The sequence below is a fragment of the Taudactylus pleione genome, unplaced genomic scaffold, assembly GCF_031769625.1.
Source record: "Taudactylus pleione unplaced genomic scaffold, aTauple2 ptg000086l, whole genome shotgun sequence".
Lineage (NCBI taxonomy): Eukaryota > Metazoa > Chordata > Amphibia > Anura > Myobatrachidae > Taudactylus > Taudactylus pleione.
Genome location: NW_028284488.1, coordinates 31,867,567 through 31,892,286, shown reverse-complemented (window position 1 = coordinate 31,892,286; position 24,720 = coordinate 31,867,567). Strand labels below are relative to the sequence as shown.

Below are 24,720 nucleotides of genomic sequence, written 5' to 3'. Positions count from 1 at the left end.
ATTTTAATAGGTTCAACATTACTTTGATCTTTTAATTCACCATGAAAAATTATATTTAAAATCATACAGTAACAGATGGAAAATTTACACGTTGCAAGAAGCGTACTTAATGTAACGATTTATCTTGATGTATAATTAGAACAGAAATTACCTGGTCACTACTTAACATATAGTGTTTCCTTATACATAAAGCAATGCATTTCCTAGTGAGGAGGACCTAACATCAGACAGATGCACTACTGAAAAGCCGGCCTCATATGCTGCAGCCACTATCAGGAAAGATGACCCTAACAGATCCCACTGACACCAGGAGTATCTCTGCCACTTGGTTCATTGCTGAACGGTCAAATATAGTCTGCGATCCATTAGTGGTCAAATTACACAGTAATCCTGTGTTTTGGGATACCCAGGACATCGGATCAGTAAGTGAGCATCAGTAACTTATTTTTACACTGTAACATATGTTAATTTGATAGAAATTTGTATTTATGTATTTGAGGAGCATATTAGGACTTCTTGCATACATTCGGAAATGACCAATTTCACCAGATTATCCTGCTCCCATCTTCCGACTCTTATTTTATTTGGACTGAATGAATTAATTAATGGTGAAATTCAGCAAAAATAACTGTGCTTAGGAGACCTCTGCTGCCACTATCACATAACCATTGAGATTTACAAGGACAAGGTGATCTTCAGTGTTAAGTAATTAATATACACTGTACTATTAATTTACATTAATAGTATAATACAGTCAACAATACTTCTACTGCAGCTATATACTGTATAAGAAATATTAAATCATTACCACTTCTGTACTGTCATTTATAGAGGATTACACATATTTAACATTTTTTTCGACTTACCTCCTCTATGAATTACCAAAGAAGTTTCATTTCCCACAGGACATTCTTTAAGTAACTCCACTACTTCTAAATGGTTCAAGCTCTGTACATTCTGCTGGTTGATCTCGACTATTAGGTCCCCTTCAAATAAACCAGGGCATCCCTGAACGTCTAGAATTTGCTTCACTCTTTGTCCTGTTGGACTGTCTGCTATTGTGAAGCCAAAGCCCTGTGCCCCTTTCACAATGGTTAAGGTCATGAGTTCTGCTTGGGTGGCTCCAGAAGAAGCCATAGATACATCATCATCATGTGCAGGTGGAGGTGGTGGAAATGTATTTTCAAGCTGACTATCTGCTGGGATGGAGTGCAAAGAAGGCAATGTTCTTTCTGCTACATCTGGAACAGATTGAGACGTCCTAGAAATGTATTCCAAATAGGTTTCATAGTTATTTCTTCCATTTACCACCACTGGAGGCCTTTCTATTACTGCCATAGGAGAAACCAAGCTGCTTGCAGGATCTTCAGGATCGTAGGGCAAGGGATATCCTCGACATAGCACCAAGTTGACACTCTGACCAATGGGAACTGACTGGAAGAGTTTGACCACATCTGCATGTGTGTGCCCAAGGACACATACTTCATTAATATAGACAATGACATCACCTATAAAGAGAAGAAAACGATTGACAAAATTAAATACCTTCGGTTACCGTTCACACACAGGAAATTACTCTCATATTTTAAGAGAAATACCTTTGTCTACACTCTCAGTATGCAAAAGGAAAAAGGTTGAAACAAAGGAAACATAAGAAAAGTGTATCTAAAATTGTCAGAAATCAAGAAATAACCTTGGAAAGGACATTGCCTATTATCAGTATAGAGGCAGAAAGCAGAGAAATCAACTTTGCCTCGATATTCTACTTTCTGACCAGAAAAATACAAAGCTTACTTTCTTATATGGGACATAGGAAAGTTGCTTTATAGTATTTGAAAATGAATATAGATTGGGTAGTTTTGCATTATATCTCATACCAGCTGATTTTCTCTTTACTTGGCAATATTCAATGTATTGGATAGGATACCAGATTATGACTCTTATGATCTGTCTGGATCAATTTATCTTTACCTGAAAGGCTTATTATACTTTTTATTTTATAAAAATTATAAATTCTTACCGACATCGTTTACAGTTTGGCGAGTGTCCTTCCTTTTGGACTATCTCCCTCTGCCTTCATAAATTGGGCCTTCATCAAGGATGACCTGATTTGTGAACTAAGCTGCAACCTTTCACATCTATTGTGTCTCCATGCCACCCCATTATGCCAACCCTGCACACTGATTTTGTATGAAAATCCCAAATACATTATTATTAGAACTGAGACTTTGAAATGCCAACATGTTGGGGCAAAGGATTAGTGCAATGACGCAGCAAGGGGTGGATGTATAAAAAAATCAGCAGGTCGCAGTCTAGTCAGCAGATGAGATCCTTCTAGATGAAGGTCCTATTTTGTCTAGAGACCCCACAGCACAGAGAAATAGAATTAGGGGCTGGTAACGTCCCTTTTAAAATAAGTTAAGTGGCATTATCCTTTACTTGTGTCAAACCTATGTTAAGTAAAGCTGAGCTGCAATATAAAAATATATAAGACAAGTATATTGAATCAAAACATTTGGAAATGTTTTTGATATGAAGTAAAGTCCCTCTTCCCATACTGCCATTATGTCTAGCACGAAACCTAAGATGCAATGACATCTTGAACGGGAGGAAATTTTCTGGACGTACGTATTTATTTTATAAAACTAAAAGCAGATGGAGTTCAATTTTACACCATATCACACTCAGTCTGCAACGTTAATTGTCTGCAAAAGACAATCACAATGTAAAAAGCACCCACTGCATCACCCTACTCCAGCTTTTATAATGGCTAGAATTAAAAAGAGAAGCAAAGAGTAGGTTTACAAATATTAAGGGATGTTAAAGCTGGTAAACACAAATTCAAGTTAAGTCATTAACTCGCTGAACAACAGCGATTATTTTTATTTTTTGCAAATTGCATAACTAGAACTGTGAAAGAGTAAACTATTCTATTCACATATTAGACAATATTAATTACAGTCCATATTGTCCAACATCAGAAAAACATAATTTCCAGATGACCATTGTTGCTGAGCCTTCAGTTAAACAGTAGAATGTTCTATAACACTATTACACTCAGGGGGCAATTCAATTATCTCACACCCACATGTGACAGGGGCGAGTTGTCCTTGCGACTGAGTGTAAAGGCTAACAATGGTAACAGAACTGGTCCTCCTCATGATAAGGACTCGCATAGGGCTGCAAACAAAATTCAGAGGTGCCATAAGTGCAGCATATAGCCGTACTACCTCGCGGGTGCAAGATAAACGCAACTAGTTGAATTCCTCAGAGCTAACAATGGACACATTAAAAATTATATATTTTAAACAGTTATCTTCTCATTTAACATTATGCAGAAACAAAGAAGAAACTACAGGGGCTTTGTACAGTTTTGTCCAAAAAATAAACAGAAAAGAGCATTGTCAATACAAGTATTTAAGGGTAAATTCTGCCTAAACAAAATCTGAACAAATGCCAATTACAGTATGCATCTGTCTTACACAATCAGTTTAGATTAGCTGTCTTCATTGTGTGGAACAGTAATCAGACCTTCCTACCTCAAATCTGTTACCAGTTTATTAGCAATGCTTCTTATAACTAGAGATATATTAATCCCCCCAATGGTCCCAAATTCTTTTTCATTTTTTTGAATATCACAGCACAATATCTTTCTATTTCTAACAGCAAATCCCAACATTAAATCACTCCTTCCATTTCCTGTCAGCCATTTTGCAAACTATGTTAGAAAAGCAGGCAACAGAAGAGGGCACGCTTGTAATTATTAAGTCTCTGTGGTATTATTATGGACTGCCAGACGCTTTCCTGTCATTCATAATAATAACTAGTTACCATGTAACTTATTCTATGACAGTGCAGTGCCATATACACAATGGTACCCATGATTTTATATCATCTTGTCACACCCTGAAAAATTTATTGTGGGCACCTCACGATGGTAAACAAAATTATATAATAGTTTTTGTATTTCTTTTAGTGGTAATTATTTTCTGCAATTTTAGCAAGTCTAGGGATTAATTTGTTCATTTGCTCCTGTAGGTAGTTTGTCAGAGAGTAGTATTTTATATTTTATCTTTTGACTTTTTTTTAAATATAAGAATGAGGGGGTGGCTGAAAAGTTGCCCGCTGCTATTTTGGCATTGAACCAGATAACAAAGAGGACCCCGCACTAGATAAAGAGGACCCTCGGCTCTGCTACAGCTTTTCTTATTGTCACTTCAATGAATTTAAATATAGTTCTCCAGCTCTGGCATTTAAGTCATCAGTGGGATGGCTACTGCCATGCGTTACGGTGGTATCGTTCAGTGGAGATTCTAGCAAAGGTCATTAAATACAGTATGAGGCCAGATCTCCGCCAGGTCTGGACTGAAGATGATGAGGAATCATGGGAAAGAATGCCCCTAAAAGTGAAACCTCTCCAAACTTTTGTCTCATTACAATTATCTTGTCCCATAAAATAAAATGTACTTTCTGCAATGTTCCACAAAACCAGGAGTATTGGGGTATCTCTTCCAAACATCAGTGTGATTGCCTTCACTCCGTTAAACCCCTACCCATAATTCAAGGTGTACAGTGTGTCTAAAGCGGTGTTTGCTACAGAATTTCCATTTGGACCTCACGTATATCATGGTGGTGAGGGTATAAGACGTGTATGGAAATAAAAGAAGACAAATCAGACAGTCAATGCTCTAGGAAAGTTTACGCAACTATGCACAAGAGGAAGAGCTCCTATCAGTCATAATCAGGATACACTGACATTGTCAGCTTTTTTGTAATGTAAGATAAATTACTGTGAATGGTTCTATAAGCAACTTTTAAATAGCTATAGACCAGTGTTGCTTTATGTTCATTGGATTCTTTATGTGCCATGTATTGTGATTGGCAAAAACATAAATGCCCACTAAGAATTAGACCAAACATCTTAAAATGGAGAAAATCAACTTTCTTATGCCTAGCTATAGAACTACTGAGTGTTTCTTTTTTATAAAACAAAGAAGTGTTTGATACTTTACCTCTTCTTGCATGTGAAATATACTGTATATTACAAGTTACAACTCTCATGACTAGATTCACATAGGATCTGGGTTGTAGCAGCACTATTGGTCCCATGGAGTGTACTGTAATGTCCTCTCAGCAAAGCTCATAACATTTTTTACTTATTACATTTTTTTAAATCCACAAAGTAAGCACTGCATAAGACTGACACCTTACTTGGAGACACACATGATTTGCATGAAGTAACTGAAATGATAACTCTTCTTCTCAGGACTCTTACAGAAGTCCAATTCATAACCCAGAAAACACGTTGCATTATTCGAAGGCCATCTGACAAGACAGTTATTTGGAGCAATAACTTCCCTGGCTATTACCCCTGTGTCATTCCAATCCTTCTGTAACTTAGTGAATATGTTTTCACTGTACCTGACATATGTGCTGAGCTCACAGTATGCTCCAGATTCACGGAATTTATTTTGACAGTTCCCAGACAGGCAGCTTAGATTTAGAGCTGTTTAAGTTGATATGTAATGCCCATTTATTATCAGATGTACAAGTATATGTAGGTTAGGTGTCAGTTTCCAATACTGATTCTGAGTTGGACGCTGCTGGTATTGCTTCTGCAACTTTATGCAAATACCGCTACAAACCCTTCCCTGGTGTACAAGCGTGTTTCTGAATGTGCAAGGACTGAGATGCCCACTTTGAGCGTCTACAAACTTGCACCAGCCTCATGCTGGGTGCATACTGTCCGTCAGCATATGGCCTCCAATGTAAGCGATTATGCGACACTTCCTAACACGCCCATAATAATACGGAGCATCTCTGTGCATCCACATAGCCACCTCCCTGTCACCGCCCTAATACGCGCAATACATTTTCAAGACATGTCTCCCAGAGGAAACTGTGTGCATACAGACTCTGGACTCGTGTAATGTAACTTAGATGCCTGCAAGAAAAATAAAATCACTCAACTGCGAGCAAGATCGACATTGCATCCAACTAAGAATCAGGCCTTTAGTGTACAGTATCATCAATTCAGATTGAATTAGATTATAGGCAACAAAGAAATACATAAATGTACTACACATATTAGATTATGCAAGTAGGTTTTCATGTACATTTTAAGTATACCCGGTCCCTACTACATTAAAGCAAATCAAATATTACAGTAAACAATTGTGTCCTATTTAATCAATATGCTTCTCATGGCATTATATACCAAAACTTTGGTTGTGAAATAGTTAAACATTTGTAGAAACAAATTGTAATCAGACACCTAGAGCTACAGCTTCAGCCGCCGCCAAGTAATAAATGCACATCTCTCATATCGGTAAAGAACTGCTAATTGAGTACAATGCAGCACACACATTTCCACATCAATGGGCACGCTTGTTATCTCAATATGTTCTCACATTGTGAATGTCAAATAAAACCAAGAGAAGAAACTGTCATTATGAGGCTCATTCAAGCTCTTAATCAACCCAAATAATTCCCTTCATCAAAGTATTAAACACATCTCATACCTCAATACACCTAAAGCACCTTCACAAAATAAAAAGGAAGAGAGAGAGTTATTTAAAAATGTAATTTCAAAATTTCTGGATACAGAAACTGAGCAACATATATTGAATGAAATTGATGTTTAGCAACAGATCTTACATCTTAGGATCCGTAGCCTGAGTCCGCTGGTCGAGGCCCCATCACAGAAAGACAGGAGACTGCATTGTATATGCACCAACACGTCGTCAAAGCAACTACAGTCTGATGAGGTAATGCAGCCAACTGTGATTAGTGGGAATGTGCAGAGATAGTAGCTCAATGCTTAAAATACATTTCACAGCTTCTAATACTGATGGAGCTCATTGAGATAGTAACATAATATTGGAAAAGAATTTACATGTACATATCATAAACTAGAAAACTGACTGTGCTGTACATCTTTTTGAAAATATTTCACTCCTATCAAGTTCTTTTTGGTTATATTTTACCCAAAAGTTGCTCTTTTTTAATTTTAAACTTTGTATTAAATATTCTTCCCAGATAGGAAGGAATCACTGAATTGTCTGAAATGAACACTTCACTTCTGAAAATGTTCTCCATAGTCATGTGTAGTAAATTGCTTTGGCATTTTTTTTTCATTATCACTACACATCACAGACATACATAATGAGGTACAGCGGAAATTTACCGTGCCAGATTTCCTCTGTGAGTCTTGGCAGTGGTTATTACTTTCCAACTACCAGTCTCAGAGATGCATTTTTAAATGACACCACAAAACTGTTTGCCAAATCTAGCATTATCATAAGCCATACCAATGGATAGTGGGCATCTAAAACACTGAAGTGACATAATGCAAAATCCAGTATTTTCAATGGCCCCACACTCTACGCTGATCACTGGCAAGGAGGAGAAACAGTTGTTCTTCCATGTCTGTGGTAGGAGTGTGATGGTAATTATGATGGTAAACCCATGCCCCACATTCCCACTTAGATAAAGAGATTGCTGCCCCCACTTACTGCCTGCTAAAATAAGAAACAGTGGGGGTGTTATTTTCGAGGGAGGGCAGGTCCAATAGCAGGGCTAAAATGTCACGATGTCAAAGCAAGAGGGCAGGGCTGCCAGAATAAGGGAGTAGATGAGCATCTGGAGTGTGCTTAGGACGCTCCAGGTGTTGGCTTTCTAGGCCAAAGGGTGCCATTCTAGATACCCTGCAAGATAAAGACAGGAGCCATGGACATATCAATGATGCTGCTCCCTGGGCCCTCCATGGCGAAAATGGCCACCCACTCCTAGTTATGGCTCTGGAGGAGGATCACTACATAGGGTATCCCCAAAGTTTGCCCCAGGACTGCTTATTGCTGAGATTACAGAAGGACAGTGAGAAAACCTACAGTGAGAAACACATGAACTCAATGTTTAGAATATACCGTATGTTCACTGACCAACTCTCACCTGCCATACTATTCACACACATATAGGAATATCTACCAGACAGATTATACTGCAAATACATACCAAGACATCTAATTCATCAAATCTGTAGAAGACTTAGGGGCCTAACTATGATCCCCCACAATTTTCCCTATATAACTATCATTTCTTATTGCAACATATTTCAGCAATAACTAATGCTTTATCGAGATCATTTATGAATGGTCTCTTGCAGTGACAGAATCTCCGATAAGAGCCTGCCCCAGTGAATAGATAAAAAGTAAAGCGATAGCTTTGATTTGCAAAGGATGCATAGAGGTATGGTAATCCTAGGGGGAGACTTTAACATTATTTTAACTCCCGATTCAGATAGGTCAGGCCCACATCACGCTTTCCCTCAGCATCACCCATCAGGAGCCTTGTGTAGACTTATGGCAGAGGCTGGTCTCTTCGATACATGGCGGGCACACCACCAGTCTTCACAGGATTACACCTGCTATTCACAGACTCACATATCCTATTCCAGCATTTATATGCTGATTGGGTTGTAGTGAGGTATTAAAGGCTCTGACTAAATTAGATCTCGTTTCTAACGTGTGGTCAGATCACTCTATAGTGGTAGTACAGTTTGACCCAGTACAATCCCCTATTGGCCATCCCTCGTGGAGGCAAAATTAAGTACTTCTTCGTATACTTAAATTTAAGGAGTATCTTCGAGCTCAGATTGAGGACTATTTTCAGTTAAATGTTACCCCAGATGTTAGTCTCCCCACAGTTTGGGAAGCACATAAGGCAGATTAGATATAATTCGAGCTGCTTCAGTGTATTCATAAATCAACCATTCTCCTTCCATATACTCCCAGATCCAGGGCATTAGAGGGGAATTCCAGTCCTTGTTGACCGAACGAACAGAAAATCCCTTAAATGGCTGAATCAGAGATTTTATGGAAAAGGAAACAAATCCGATACATTGTTAGCTAAACGCCTGCAAGCTATACGGGCATTGCAAACCATTACGTCCCTTAAGAATAATAGGGTTACTCTTAGCTATAACCCAGTGGATATTAATGAATATTTCTTTTCCTTCTATTAATCTCTGTATAACATCCAAGGTAGTGGTCCTACACCTGTATCACATTTGCTTGAGATACAGGCCTATTAGATTCTTGTAATCTCCCCAAATTGAACAGTTTCTCAATATCTAAACTTAATTATCTGATCACAGTTGAGGAACTAGAGGCTGTCTTCAAAATCCAGAAATCATTTAAGGCCTTCGTTCCAGATGACCTTCCCGCTTCTTATTATAAGTCTTTTTCAGGGGTATTGTCATCCCACTTGATCGCCCTCTTTAAGGAGATACAACAGGTGGAACGTTTTCATATTTACACCCTTAAAATCAGTAATTATTGTAATTCCCAAACCCCCAAAAAACCCTACCTGCTGTACAAAATATCGGCCAATTTAATTTAAATTATTTGATAAAATACTGGCCAATATACTAAACTTGTACCTCCATCAGCATATTGATGAATACATTCCCCTTGCTGTATGTAATTTTCTCTTATTTCCCTGTCTTCTACCTTAATAAATAAAGAGATTTAAAAAAAAAAAAAAAAAAAGTAAAGCGATAGCTAACACTATCACTTTACTTCCAGATTCAGACCAGACTTGTTTAAAGCGGTATATGGATGGAAGATGTATCGTGTTTAGATAGACAGCAATAGGTCGAAAAGCAATTGGTCGACAGGGTCAAAAGATTGACATGGTCAAATGGTCGACAGTTAAAAGTCGACTTGAACTTAGGGTCAAATGGTCGACAGGGTCAAAAGGTTGAAACACAAATGGTGGTTTCTCATACTTTTAGAGTTAGGATAAGGATGAGGGTTAGGCACTTGGAGGAGGGTAAAGTTTAGACTGTGGAAGGGGGCAGTTAGGGTTAGATACCAGGGGGAGGGTTGGGCACCAGGAGAGTTAGGGTTAGGCACTAGGAGGAGGGTTAGGGTGAGGATTATGGTTAAAATATATTAAAAAATACCCCATGTGTCAACCTTTTCTGTGGCAACATTTTGAACTGGTTGACCATTAGAGCCGGTCGACCTTCGTCCATGTAGAATTTTTAACTGTTGACTTTTTGACCCTGTCAGCCATCTGGTGTTGACCTACTGACTGTCCATCTAGACACTGTTGATCTTTTATACCACACTCGCTTAAGCGCATACAGGCCGGGCTTGTGCAAACGTCAGTCCGGATACCTTACTATAAAAATGACTACAATGGTTAATTAGGTCTAAAGATAGCGTTAGCCCAGGGGTGGGCAATAAGCGGCTCTCTAGCTGTTGTTGAACTACGCATCCCAGCATGCCTTGCAACAGTTTTAGCATGGTCAAATAACAAAACTTTGGCAGGGCATGCTGAGATGTGTAGTTCTACAACAGCTGGGGGGCTGCTTATTGCCCACCCCTACGTTAGCCATTAGGGAAAAGTTCTGAAAAGTTACACTCTTCAAAACCTGGTAAATTGGCAATTTTTTGCGCTTGGGTATGGGCGCTGCTCTTAAGAATGTAAAGAGGGACTGTAGCAGATATCTCTGCGATAGTACTCGCCTTGTTAAACAAACATCCCCCATACCAAAATATTGTGGAAAACATTAAAAAATTGCCATTTTTAAGAGTACTTGCTGCAAAACAGTATAATAAATAGGCTCTAGAGCAGGGATGGGAATACTAAGGCCCGGGGGCTTTTTTGTGCTAGCCTCATCTGGCTAGCAGGGTGCCTAGAATGGCAAACTGCAGCCAGAATATATGCAGCAGTGCCACCTGGAGTCTCCATAGGATGCTTCAGACGGTCACACCGCTGTCCTTACAGCTCCCGGAGCATCCTCAAGATACTCCAGGCATTGCTGTAATCAGCGGCGATTGTGGCCCCGCTGGGGGCATGGCCTGCACTGGGCCCACGAATAATGTTATATATATCAAAATGGCCCTGCTATAGAGTATCTAGAGTACAGTAGAGTATAGCTTTTCAGCATTCCACTAATACAGTGGTATTCAGTTATAGTTACGTTTGTTATTTTCAGTGCATGATCTGTTCTGTTTTTTTGGCCTAAAGGGATGGTCAGAAAATGGCACCATGTACAGTACAGTACAGTACAATGGGGGAGATTCAGCAAATTGCGCTTTCCCTGTTCTGGAGGGGCCGCTGTCACTGACCGGCGCTTGCATGCATTCCTCCCAGCGGCACCCGCAATTAAGAAAAAAAAAACAACAGCCAGGGACAGGGCTATGCATGCGGCATCGACAGCTGCAGCTGTCGGAATCGATTACTGCAGCTGTCAGGCCGTTCATACATCTGACTGACCATCGGCGCTCCTATCTTGAAGATAAGAGCGACGATAATAACAGGTGCTCATAGTGCCCCTGTCATCCTGCTCGCTTCCCTGCATTACTACATGCAGGAAAGCAATAACTGCAGCATGTGATGTCACAAAGAGGAGGAAGGGCTGCTGGGATCAAGAGTGAGGCTGAGCTCTGAGGTGGCAAGTGGAGTGTCCTAAAGATGCTTCAGACAGCTCTCTAGCTTTCAGGGTACCGTTTGATGCACTCTGCAAGCCAAATGCTTTTGCCATGGGAGAGTGACGATGCCACCCCCTAGGCCCTGTGCCCTGGACATTGGCATTGCTCTTACTGTACTATACATGCAAAGTTAGAAATGATTAAACTTCGTAAGCAAGGTACAGTATGTCTATGGCTGATTTAGGATTAAAATAGGCAATGTTCTGCTTTTTGGTGGGAGTATGGAATCTAACCGGCCATTTACCAGGGCCCTACTGTAAATTGAAACAAACATTAATACCCTTTTAAAACATCACTGCTTTCATGTCTTTTGTACTCATTGTGGAAAAGAAACCAAAATATCAAAAGCCAAAATTTCCACTTTTTGAATCTCTAATGAAATATTATCATGTCTGGCAGAAATCCAGCTGAAAACCTCCCAAGTATAAATGAAGACAGAATTGGAACAATTGCTGTTTCTCTCCATGGCTCCTGGTTTTCAATGTGCCAGTACTTGGTGTAACAGCATGTGTCATTGGAAGGCAGAGCAAGATAACTTGCATTTCCCTTGCTCATGACAGATTTTCTTTTTACCCGCTATACAAAAGAAAGAAATTGGCAGCTGTCAATGTTTGAGAAAAATCTGTATGGCTGTATAAACCTTATGTGTGACAGACAAATATATGGGTGTCAATTCAATTTACTCACCCCTATAAGTAAGTTCGGCTATATGCTGCACATACAGTAGTCCAGGCTTGTTTTTTTGTTCACAGCCCCATAGAACTGCGTACAAAAATCGAGTGTGGGGCGAGATCGGGGGGAGAGGAGGTGCTGTTGTCTGCGTTTCCAAGCCATTGCAAAGACAATTCGAACCCCCTCGCAGGTGATTGAATTGATCCCAAGCATCGATGTTCTGAGCAATCCTACGGTCGCTCCAAATGTTGGTCGTAAGTAAACCACCGGTGACTTAACCTCTGCATGCGAATTTGCTGGAGTCATCTGCGGGAGTCATCACCCCACCTTACCTCCCACAAACGCTCCTGACTGTCAATCATTCTGTGTCCAAGTCATCACTGTGACTCATATGCATGCGCAGTACAAAAATAATCGCTCAATAATGCAGAAATCAGCACTGTGTCCACCTCTGAATCAGGCCCTCAATGTTGGGAGGTATAATATGAAAATAGATGGCTCAATCTGCTGTAATGCCCTTCATGCCTAATCACAGATATAAATTTACTGTTTGTCAGGCACATAAATAGTGTAAAATGTTGTTTAAATTTAAATACCAATAGCAGATGCAATGTAAATTGTCTGGATACTGACACCAAGGGATCTATTTATCAATTTATATTTGCGGAATACCTGCAAATATTAAAGTTCCCCCAGATGTACCATGGAAGATCCCAGCTTATATCTCCAAGGTCTTCCGCGGTCCCTCAATTCCCAAAGGTAAATGCTTTGCAGTCGGATTTTCCAAGCTCAGGAATACGAATCATTCCAAAACTTGGCTCCGATATGAAGGCCATCTGAAGATGGCATTAGCCTATAGCAGCCTGTGGGGTACTGTAACAGGATTTTTTTTCAGAGAGAGATCCACCAGCTCACTCTCAATTTCCCTTCATTGATGCGTGTGCCAGTCGATGGCCGCAAATGCGCAGACGCCAAACCAACAGCGTATTTTCTCCGGAGCCCAACTCTCGGCAAGTGCAGAATGGTAAATTCCTGTGAAAATATTAATATTCACGATGCAAATTTACTCAAAAAATATTTATTGCATTAGTATTTAAAATGCTGATTGTGACAAGTATGTCTCCAAGTCCTAAAAGCTATTTGAAAATACAATAGGCGATTTAAATGACTGTACTACATACTTGCCAACTCTTCCTGATTGTTCCTGAAATAGTAGCAATCTCTCTGTCTCCCTGAAGAGTCTAGCAATTTCCCTGATTGCACCTTACCCCATTACTGTATGTAGCTGTTATATTAAAAAAAAAGATATATACTGTACATTCAAATTGGATTATTAGTATAATTTCCCTGCATTGGTTATAAGGCACAATGACCCCTATGGCTACATGCATTTTCTGAAAAGTATCAATGTGCTTTCATCAACAAGTAGATCTTACTAACTGCTTTGGGGCTCATTTACATTTGGATGCAAGTACATTTTATGGTACGACCCTCAGATGTAGCAGTACACGTCCACTTTACCTCTGCACTCAGTTGAACTGCGTGCTTAATCGCTACTGCAATCGCAGCTGCGTTCCGTAGTGAATCAGACCCTGTGTCTTACCTCTGTAACTATGTTAGTCAACATGATGTGCATTAAAACAAATTATTCTAAAACGAAAAAGATGATTCAACGCAGATTATGGTGCATACACACGGTCAGATTTTTCCTTCAGATATGAACGATAACGATTTAAAAATCGTTCAGTCGTTCATATCTGAAGGAAAATCTGACATATCTGACATGCCTGAACGATGGACAATCTACAATGCACGTTCCCGTTTGTCAGATAACGATATCTGACATCTGATGTGTTTGCAGTCAGACTTGGACGATTCCATTCATTTTAATGCAGTCAAAAATCGTTCAATCGTTCAAATCGTTCAAAACTTTGGTGAAATCGTTCAAATCGTTCAATCGTTCATCTGACAAATCCGACAAGTCTGACAAATCTGTCTGTGTGTATGCTCCATTAGATACTATTTACGTAACAAATATTAAATACACTAAAATCTACTATATTCACACTGATTCAGCGAATACTATGTATAACAATGCAGGATTTACTAGGAATAAAAGAGATCTGTTTATTGCTGCTTTAAAATATTTTATGACCTTATTTGAAAGCACAGAGCATTGGAAATTTTATTATCACACAGAACAGGAAAGATGTTAAATGATTTGCAAAATCACTGTGCTTGAACACCAGTACAATGCTTCTTATGTTCTATATACCCATCATTGGATAGTAATTGTTACATGCTAAAGTAAGGGCCAGTGATATTGTGGATTTAATACATTTTGTTAAATCACATCATTCATGGCTAGAAAACTCTGAATGCATGTACATGAATTACACTTATTGTAAGTATTGGTTGCCTTATGTTAGAAATCAAGTAACCCTGAAGGCATGGAAGGAAGCAGTGGTGAAATGGATGAACAACAGACATCCCGCTCAGGCGCTTAGATCCAAATATACTGGAATTTATTAGAAACATCTAATCTGATTGAAGATAAAATTGGTCCATGAAAAAGAAACCAGAGTTACATATATTCAGCTTTACGAATGCTATCAAAATAACTGTCTCTCTAAATAAACTAGTCAAGATCTGACCATTTGTGCAGCTTTACAACATAAAGGGGCATATTTATCAACACTTTTTTTTAGCATAAATATGTGGAAACAGCACTTTCTACATGTTTTTGTGTCAGCTGTATGTCTTAACAAGTAACACAGCAGATATCACAATATCTCCTGCATTCTTTCATTATGGTAACTTCTATGCTTGCATATCTCTGCTCCTATGTCTTCTATGGATCGGTGATGTTATGCAACTTAGTCAAACTCCATAAACTTTTTTTTTCTTTTTGGAACTTGAAATGTTTATTCAACACAATTGTTTGCTGGTGTTCTCTGTTCCTCTATTCCTTATTCCTGTCCCTCTGCCTCCCCAACCGCATTTCTCTATGTAATATGGGAGACTGAATCAAGTAACTCCTCTAAAAATCTTTATTTTTCCAATCGTATTTTATTGAAATGTCAGCAAAGAAAGGATATAACCATTAAAAAAGAAAAGAAAAAGATGAGCACATATCCTAAGGTAAATACAACACATACTGTAGGTAGGTGGAGGAGAGGTTAAACATATGTCATAAATAAGTATCCAAGGATAGAAAGTTGGTATGCCCATTGCAAAAAATTCCAGATTGTACCACAAGGACAATTAGACTTGTTTACGAAGAAATTGTGTAATCCTCACATTAGCATGGGTACATACAGAAGCCAGATCTTACAAAACTTCTTTGCCCTTTATTCAACATCAATAGACACTTTGACCCAATCTATTTGGAAGACATGTGTAAAGGCACACATCCACTTGCCGATGTCTCTGAGCAATTGAACGATAACGATATCGTTATCGTTCAATCGCTGATGAATCGTGCATGAATCGGCCCCATTAATGTCGGTAACGACCAGCGGTGCACTCTCCCGCTGGTCGTTTCCGACATCAATCATCGGCTGAACATGCTGAACAACCTGACGATAACGTCAGGTTGAGCATGTTAGGGGATGATTGAAGAGCCTGCACTGAATGACTGCTCGTTTAGTGTAGGCACAGCACAGATTGTGAAACGACTGCACAATTACAATGTCGTAATCGTGCAGTCGTTTTTAGGTCTGCTAGTGGATGTGTGCCTTTAGACTTGGCAACATGACAGATCAGATACCCCTGGAGAATTCACTGATAAAATAGGTTGTTTTTTTTTTGTAGCTCCAGCCACTTTAATTAGAACTTCCGATTCCCAGAGGTTAACTAATAAGTGGAAGTGGCAAGATTTTTAAAACCCATTCACCAGGGCTGGTGCTAGCATGTTCAGCACCCTCCAGCAAACTATAAATTTGCTCCCTTCCTCACATGCATGCGCCAGGGGGCGTGGTCTCATGAGAAAAGGGAATGCTCACACAATAGTATTTCCAATTCACACAGTAGCACAATTGTCATCATATTACACCGCAGTGCCCCTGATTCACATAAGACACATAGTAGTGTCCCTTAGTCACGTTACAACACACAGTAGAGCCCCTTCTACACAATACCCACAGTAGTTGTGCCTCTTACAAGCAATGCCCACAGTAGTTGTGCCTCTTACACGCAATGCCCACAGTAGTAGTGCCCCTTACACACAATGCCCACAGTACTAGTACCCCTTATGCAATGCCCACAGTAGTAGTGCCCCTTATACAATGCCCACAGTAGTAGTGCCCCTTATACAATGCCCACAGTAGTAGTGCCCCTTATACAATGCCCACAGTAGCAGTGCCCCTATACAATGCCCACAGTAGTAGTGCCCTTTACACATAATGACACACAACACTGTACTTACTCCTCATGCTGGGCACTGTGGAAGAGAAGTCATGATGTCTCTCCCTACACCCACTGCAAAAGCTGGAAGGCGGAGCTCAGGAGTGAGCTCCAGCCTCCGGCTGCAGGGAAAGGGCCACCGGGCGCCCACTGGTAACAAAATCTCAGCAGGCGCCCGGCAAATGGAGAAGGTGGTGGCACCTCTCCAGCCCGGCACCTCTCTGCTGTGCAGAGACGGCTGAAGATATCACACCAGCCCTGCCAGTCACAAGAAATGGCAAAATAAATACCAAGTCCATGTAGGATATAACTATGAGTTAGCCTATAGAAGCCCTGCCCTTTGTCACAAGACAACATACAATGTACCAAGTCAGCATTTGGTTGGATAAACTTAAAATAATTAGATTACGGAAAAGCACCAGTAAGAAATAGTAATTTTGGTCTGAAATAGGATCCATGCAATAAATATTGTGCACCCCACAGGAGAGATTGTGGTCTGGATCTCTCTCCTTCACCCATTTTCTGACATAAAGGAAAAGTAAAATATAAGTATATATAAGCTCTAAGTGAAGCAGTATATTGGGATATATGTACAATTGTAGTTGAAGTAAATTAAAACGTAAGGATGTGTAGTTGAGGGCCTAAAAATACCATGGGGACCAGGCAAGTGGGAAGGACATGTCATAGGAAAGAAAGGGGCAACAATTTGCCGTAATATTTGCCATACTTAGGCCCTCATTTATTAACGAGTTTTATCACCAAAACGAGCGATACATTTTACTGTGTATGATAAATGGTGCTCCAGCCAATCAGCTCCCAACTGTCATTTATCTAACAGTTGACAGTTGTCAGCTGATTGGCTGGAGCTCCTATCATACACAGTGACAATTATCACTCGTTTTGGTGATAAAGCTCGTTAATACACAGGGCTCTTAATATTTTGAAGAATACTATCTTATACAGCTTACATGATTTCATGTTGTTTCTGCTACGCATGAACTTTAGCTAATGACAAATAGCAGTATGCTAAGAAAAAAAAAGGAGCATACTATTGATGGAAAATAAACAAACATATTAGATCCATTTATAAATGTGGAGCTAAAATGAGAAGAAAGTAATACATTGGTTAGTGCTTTAACACTTTTTTTTTTATTTTGACAGCATGCTCCATTTTTATACTTCCACACTTCTTGTTATATGTTTAACTGTCTGGTGTTAACTACTGAGCAACCTGCAGTCTTCCAAGATGATCGGCGCTAAATGCACAGCAAGAAAGTAGATTTTTACGGAAAACAAGAAATATATACTGTGAACCATTATTTATGCGAGTGGACTGAAGTGTATTGTTAATAACTGCTCAGCAGGGTCACAGTGTGCTGACTCGTAGTTATTACAAAACTCTAAAGATTTAATACTATAACAGTACAGAGTTTTTAAACACCATAAATCCTTTCTACTTAGCAGATCATTAGTACATTTTACCTCTAAAAGCAATGTAATGGTGCACCTATATACTGTATATCTACAAGGTTTTGTTTTGCATTAGTGGGGGATACAGTTAGACAATTTTAAAATAACAAACATCACTTAAATACAGTTTTCTCCACAAACTATAGTTGGTTCGATTTTACTGTACATTATAAATCTATATTACATTTTATATTAAAAGACAAACGGGAGAATTTTTGAAGCAGCGGCTTCCGCTTCCCGACGGGTTTCGGGTCTATATTTAAAACGGCATCCGCAGTCAGCGTAAAGCTGGGAGTGCTTAACACTGACTCCGGGTGCCATTTAAAATACTCACTTGCAACCCGTCGGGAAGCAGCGACTTACAGAAGCCGCTGCTTTGTAAATTCTCCCCAAAGAGCCTTGGGTTATTCTATATTCTCTCCAGCTTTATTTAAAGACCAGTTTTAGCACCTTCCTATCAAATCCTGCACATTTATGGAGGAGACTAGATTCACATATGCCCAAACATTATTTAAAATTAATCTATGTCATATGCCAAAGCTGACTGTTTAGCCCTCCGAACGGTTTTTATTTTTACTGCATTATTTTTACTGTTACTGGTCCTTCAATTAAAAAGGAACCAGGCTTATCAATGCTGCCACTGGTGTGTACAGGAGGTACTTGTGTATCGGGCCAGGCTCAGCAGACTAAGAGCACCAGGCAAGCCTTCTACAGGTGCGTGGGCAATAGTTTAAAAATGATTAAAATTAAGGAGAGTTTTCAGCTTGAGCAGCCAGGAAAAATGATGACACGGCTGAGCTCGCATAAGGTTTACTTGGTGGAGATACAAGTGTGTAAGATCTGCCTCCTATGTAACCCTGCAGTTTGATCTACAAAATAGTTATTTTTCCACTCTTGGCAACTGCATTACCTTACACCTCACCTTTTCAAGTCTACTGTAGTACTAAAAAGCAAGCAACTTCAAGAGTAAAACAACTACAATCTTCATTCACATAAATCCATCATGTTATATATCCTGTAAAGCAAAGCTAAGTAAGCAGACCCTTCAACATGACCCCCGCCACAAAATACAAAAATGTTCAGCTCCCAATTTTTCCACTTCACAATAACTGTACTGAATGAAATGATGAGGAAAGCATTTTGTTTCGACATCAATACATGTATTCTATGCAGGAAATTCCAATGGCAGATTAAGTACTTGGTGAAAGGGGCTATGTAGAATGGGTCAATCAAACCTATAGATTGAATTAATTTGTCAACCTCTCTAATCACTAGCCATTAAAGACAATATATTCCATTACAGTAGCTGTTACAAAATCCCTCATCCATGCCAAGGATTGATGAACATAATTTCATACTTCATTCCACAGTGTTTTAGGCATTGCTTACCACTGCCCTGTTCACTCTCTTTCACTCTCAAACGATCAGAATTACAGTACCTCTGATAGACATTACACTTCTTAGCATAAGCCCTGACTCTCGGTCCTCCCACTGCAACACAGCATGTCACAGAGAAAATCACCTCACAGCTAGGTGACACTTTCCTCTCTCTTCAAAATAAATAAAATACATAATTAGACAGAATTCAAACAATACCAAAGCATTATCTTTATATAAAATAAAGTTCTCAGTTTAGGGCTCTGTCTGTTCGTTCTGGCTAATCTCTTGAACCACTGGACGGATTTTAATGGGATTTTCACTATTCTATACAGTATTGATCAAGGAATGTTTAGGTGTATGAACCATTCATCTGTGACAAGAGGGAGCCAAGCAGAGACAATTTTAGGGAAACAAAGTCACAAAAAAATAATCTTGAATCAAGCTGCTGGCCATGGTGCTGAATCAGCAATAGACAGTGAGAGCTGTTGCTTTGGGTGTGATATGTATTACCGCTGGGCGCATGGCTGGCGGCTCAATTCCCGACAGCTGCTGCCCGACAACGGAGGAAATCCCGATCATCCTAAAGGTAAGTATTTACTAACCTAACCCCCCTAACCCTAACCCTCCTTAGGGGTGCCTAACCCTAACCTCCCCCTGTGCCTAAACCTAACCCCCCCTTCCCCGCTGTCTAAACCTAAGTTCCCCAGGGGTGTGCCTAACCCTAACCTCCCCCAAGGGGTACCTAAACCTAGCCCTCCCTCCCCCTAGCCTAACCCTAACCTCCCGGGGGGGTGCCTAACCCTAACCCTCCCTCCCCCTAGCCTAACCCTAACCTCCCGGGGGGGTGCCTAACCCTAAGCCCCCCCAGGAGCCCTAAACCTAACCCCCCCTCTGCGGCTGTCTGCTGCGGCCCCCGGCATTCGCTCGATCGGGATGCCGGGCGCCGGTCTCCTCCCGACGTCGGGCAAAGTACAGGCGTCTACATTTAGACACCTGTCATTTGTCCCTAGTCGGGATAAAGCAGTCTGGAAGCCAGCAGTCAGCATTTAGATCGTCGGGTTCCAGACTACATCCCGTTGCTTTGCAGCAGCCTCAAGAGGTGAGGGAGAGTGGCTGAGCAGGGTCACATTTGAGGCAGACAGAGAGTGAGAAACTGCCTCCAACGAACCCATGAAGATGCTCTGATGCAGTCACAGTAGACAGAAAGGATCCTGGGAAGGCATAGCTTTCAGGAGTTAAAAAACAAACAACCATTGGAACACCATCAAATTATTTTTATTTGATGGTGGTAAACATTGGACCACCACCATCAAATGGTAAAAATATCAATGGTTAGCAACCATCGTATTCCGATGTCCATCCTATGCTGAACCTGCAGACGGACTCCGGCCACCTCTCCTACACCATGAAGTGCTCCCTCTCCAGCGTGATGTTCCCGCTCAGCCACACATCCTCGGTGAACAGGAAGCACCTCCCATGGAAGTCAGCGCTGTTCACGGACAGCGGCACCAGGGCACATTGTGCAGAGAGGATATTGCTCATTGTCATGTTCGGTAGCCAGAGAGTACGCATGGAGGCTGCAGAAATATGCACAGGTGCCCCAGCCCTGGCTATATACTGCTAAAAATGCTTATGATAGCTGCAATACAAATCTGTCATCCATTATCCTCCTGTCCCGCACATCCCAGTGGCCGGGCCCCAGACAGCTGCAGGGCAATAGTGGGGGGGGGGGGGCTGTGGAGACACTGGTGAGATGCAGGGGGCAGGAGTGAGAAGAAGGGGGTTGTGGTGAAATGCAGAAGCCTGTGGTGAGATGCACGGGGCTGTGGTAAGAACCAGTGGCAGGAGTGAGAAGCAGGGACCTGTGGTGAGATGCAAGGGGCTGTGGCTGAAATATAGGATGCTGTGATGAAATGCAGGGGGCAGCAGTGAGAAGCAGGAGGCTTTGGTGAGATGCAAGGGACAGGAGTAAGAAGCAGGAGGCAGTTGTGAGATCCAGGGGACTGTGGTGACAAGGCGTAGGTTGTTATGAGATGTAGTGGGCTGTGGTAAAATTAAATTGCTCCCATGCAAAGCCTCGGTGGGTCGCTAGTTTAATACTATAATGGTAATTAAAATACTAAAATGTTTTCATTTGTTTGTCCTAAAACCGCTCTTTGTCTATTTTTAGGAAATGTTCCCGCCCCTCCTATGAAATCTAAGAAGAGCAGGTGTCACCTGGGAGTTCTGTGTAGGGATGGCCATCGGTGGGGCGGCCATCAATGGTTACCATCAATGGGTCCATCGGTGATTACCACCGATGGCACACTTACCATCTATGGTGAACCATTGATGGTTTGCACCCCCTTGATGGCCACCTCTGCTGCGGGCACGCCGGTCTGCGGGCCAACGTCAAATGGGGGCTGGGCTAAGCGGCCGCTGGGGGACAGGGCTAAGCTCCGTCTTGCCACTAAAAAGAAAAAAAAAACATCAGCTCCTGCTCATGCATTGATGGTAGAGAACCAATGGCAAAACTAGTTGACATCGGCCAGCAACCATCAACGTTTTGGAAACATTGATGGTCGATGTCCATCCCTAGTTCAGTGGCCAGTCATCAGCTCTGTGCTATTATTAGTATGTTATTTGCATTTGGTAAGTGTAAAGCAAATGTCATCAGCCTTTTGTGTGACAAAGATTTGTTACCTACCCCTCATACCGATGCACAAAATGACAATTTCCCAAACATATCTTTAAACACATTGTGCTAAGTGGAAGTTACAAAGCCATTAGGTGCTGCAAAAAGCTTTAGACATCTGGAAATGTTATATGATTATATGAACACATACTTGAAGTTTTTATTTTTGTTCTTATAATTGTACTGGTGACTCGCAGGAAGACAGATGAATTAGGTCAGTGTTATCACAGTAAATATCTAGATTATTTGCTACACTGCAAAACAAAAGAACTCCCACAAGCAAACAAGATAGTATTAGCTACAGCCACTGTGGCTTTTTTTTAATATATGATGGTATGTGGACACATCTGTAAATTAATTTATTTATTATCATTGTATATTTGTTCTTTTTATATGTGTTATTATTTCATTAGTATTGTCTAAGAGTTACTGTAGACTATTTTAATATGAATGAGCTGCTTTCTTTTTGTTCAGTCACAATTGAGAAAATTTGCTAAACCCAATTAAAGCTGCCCATACACTGTGCATTCTGGTCATTTGACTCCAACCGTTCAATCTGACCATTACTTGACACATTATAAATATTCCCAATGTCCTATTTTACATACACATAAAAAGAGTTTTATTATAAAGTGAGTATCAATCACTTGTGGATGGGACACGGGCAGATCAGCCATCATCATTTATCGGGATCAATAAGGACTGAGTATTAAAGTGTGTTATGAGTGATGTGACAGAAGAGAGCTTTTACTGCCTTGATCTTGCCAAAATGCGGTGTAATGATGTCATCCTACAACCCCTCACATGATGGGAGATGTGAAAGCTCCATATTAAGTACACCTAATCAGGGCCGGATTGAGGGCCACATGGGCCTGGAGCTGGAAATGACCAAAGGGCCTATTATGAGAAGCAGAGGAGGCGTGACCAGTGCCATGTGGGCATACCCCCTATACTCTATGCTCCAATGTCTCCCTAAATATGTAAAAGGAAAAAAAATCCTTCATTTTGTGAGGTAAATAGAAATACAATTTTACTAATTCTGATTTATGGCTGACCGTGTGGAGAGCAGATGGCCAGTCAACATCATGTTGTCATGACAATGGGCCTATTTTTATGTAGAGGCCTGGAGCTGTAGCTCCGTCCGCCCCATTGTTAATCTGGCCCTGCACCTAATCCTCTCCTTGCTCCCGCAGAATGATGGCCCAGATAATGGTACAGGAAGACACAAGGGTGACGAAAAACATCTGCGTTTTTAAATGAATTAAACAAATAACAGATGGCAACATCTCCCCTGCTGTCCCATCATTCCAGTCAGGACCACTATAGAAAAGCTAACAATCAAATCACATTTGAGTCTTAAAAAATTGCTAAGCACTTTTGAGAAAATTACAGTGCACTTTATAACCTAGCAACAAAAGCGTCAGATACAGTCAAGCTCAAGTCTAAAACTGAACATTACTTCTTATACTGTCACTTGCCGCAGATCGTGACAACCCAGCACACAACAGAGAGTGAGTTACCAAAAAGGACGCAAGCAATAAAGGAGCCTAAGCACTAAGCAATAATAAGGCATAATGGTCCTAATGTCATTTGTCTTATACACATAGCCAGTTTTCAAATAGTTTGTTTCTTTCCATTACTTCCTGTGGTTTGTTTCCATCCTGAAAGTGATAAAGCATCCCACACAGGACTACCACTAGGAATGGCCAATCGGCGGTCAGCAGCCTTGTATTTACTACAACGAATAATCTAAATAATATCGATCTTCAGGAGCAAAATTATTTTCAAGCATACGCAGTTGGGGAATTAAGAAAAGGTCATTCATGCATGCACAGTAACAATGAAGCTAAGAGAGCATCGTGCCCTTTGAATCAATCCTACTGAAACATCATGGCTCTAGGATCCATCCAAAATGTGTGATGTATCGGGCATGAAGATCGATATGTTTCAAAAGAAAAATCTTCAATGCCCATCACTTGCTACCACATTCTCTCTCTATATACACACACCTGGAGAGGGTGCCAAGAACACATCTCTCTTGACTGCCTCAAGAGAGTCTGCAGATACACATGGCTAATAGATTCCAATACAAGATAGGATAACTATGGGAAAACTATAGGGAGCTTTTAACAGTTTACTACTGTTTTTATGCTTTAGTTAGCTCATCTATTTTATTATCACATACAGTATGATGAACTGTGATGTTCTGGACAAGTGTGTTGTGTTGGTAGATTATTTTATTGTTTTAGAAGTTATTATGTTATAAAGAGACAGTTGACATATACTTGTTAAGTTTCATGACTGTTACACCTACGTTAACTGCAGTGATATAATGTATGATTGAGTTGTCGATATTACATGTTATCCATGTTACATACTTACCTATTGGAGATTCTGTGGCTAGTCATGTGATACTCGTAAGTCTAGATTGTTTTAGTTTTGTAGAAGATTAGGATTTTACTACTGGATTGTTATAAGCTTAATTGAGTTATAGATATGTGGTAGATGAACTGGGGTTAGAAACAGGAACTAGTGTATTCCCTATATTACATTGCAAATTGGAGGTTCCCTGCTCATGTCTAAGTTTATATACTGTAATGACTGATACAAGATCTATTA

At 40.4% G+C, this 24,720-nt stretch overlaps 1 protein-coding gene across 9 annotated transcripts in view; it reads right to left on the bottom strand.

The window, feature by feature from the left end:
- The window catches only part of MAGI2 (membrane associated guanylate kinase, WW and PDZ domain containing 2), a 1,049,810-nt gene that overhangs the window by 148,107 nt on the left and 876,983 nt on the right, over nucleotides 1–24,720 (bottom strand). For all 9 annotated transcript variants that reach the window (XM_088468806.1, XM_088468807.1, XM_088468811.1 and 6 more), the window contains one exon: nucleotides 867–1,508. In XM_088468806.1, the coding sequence (XP_088324932.1) occupies nucleotides 867–1,508 (642 nt within the window). The remainder of the gene's footprint in view (nucleotides 1–866; nucleotides 1,509–24,720) is intronic.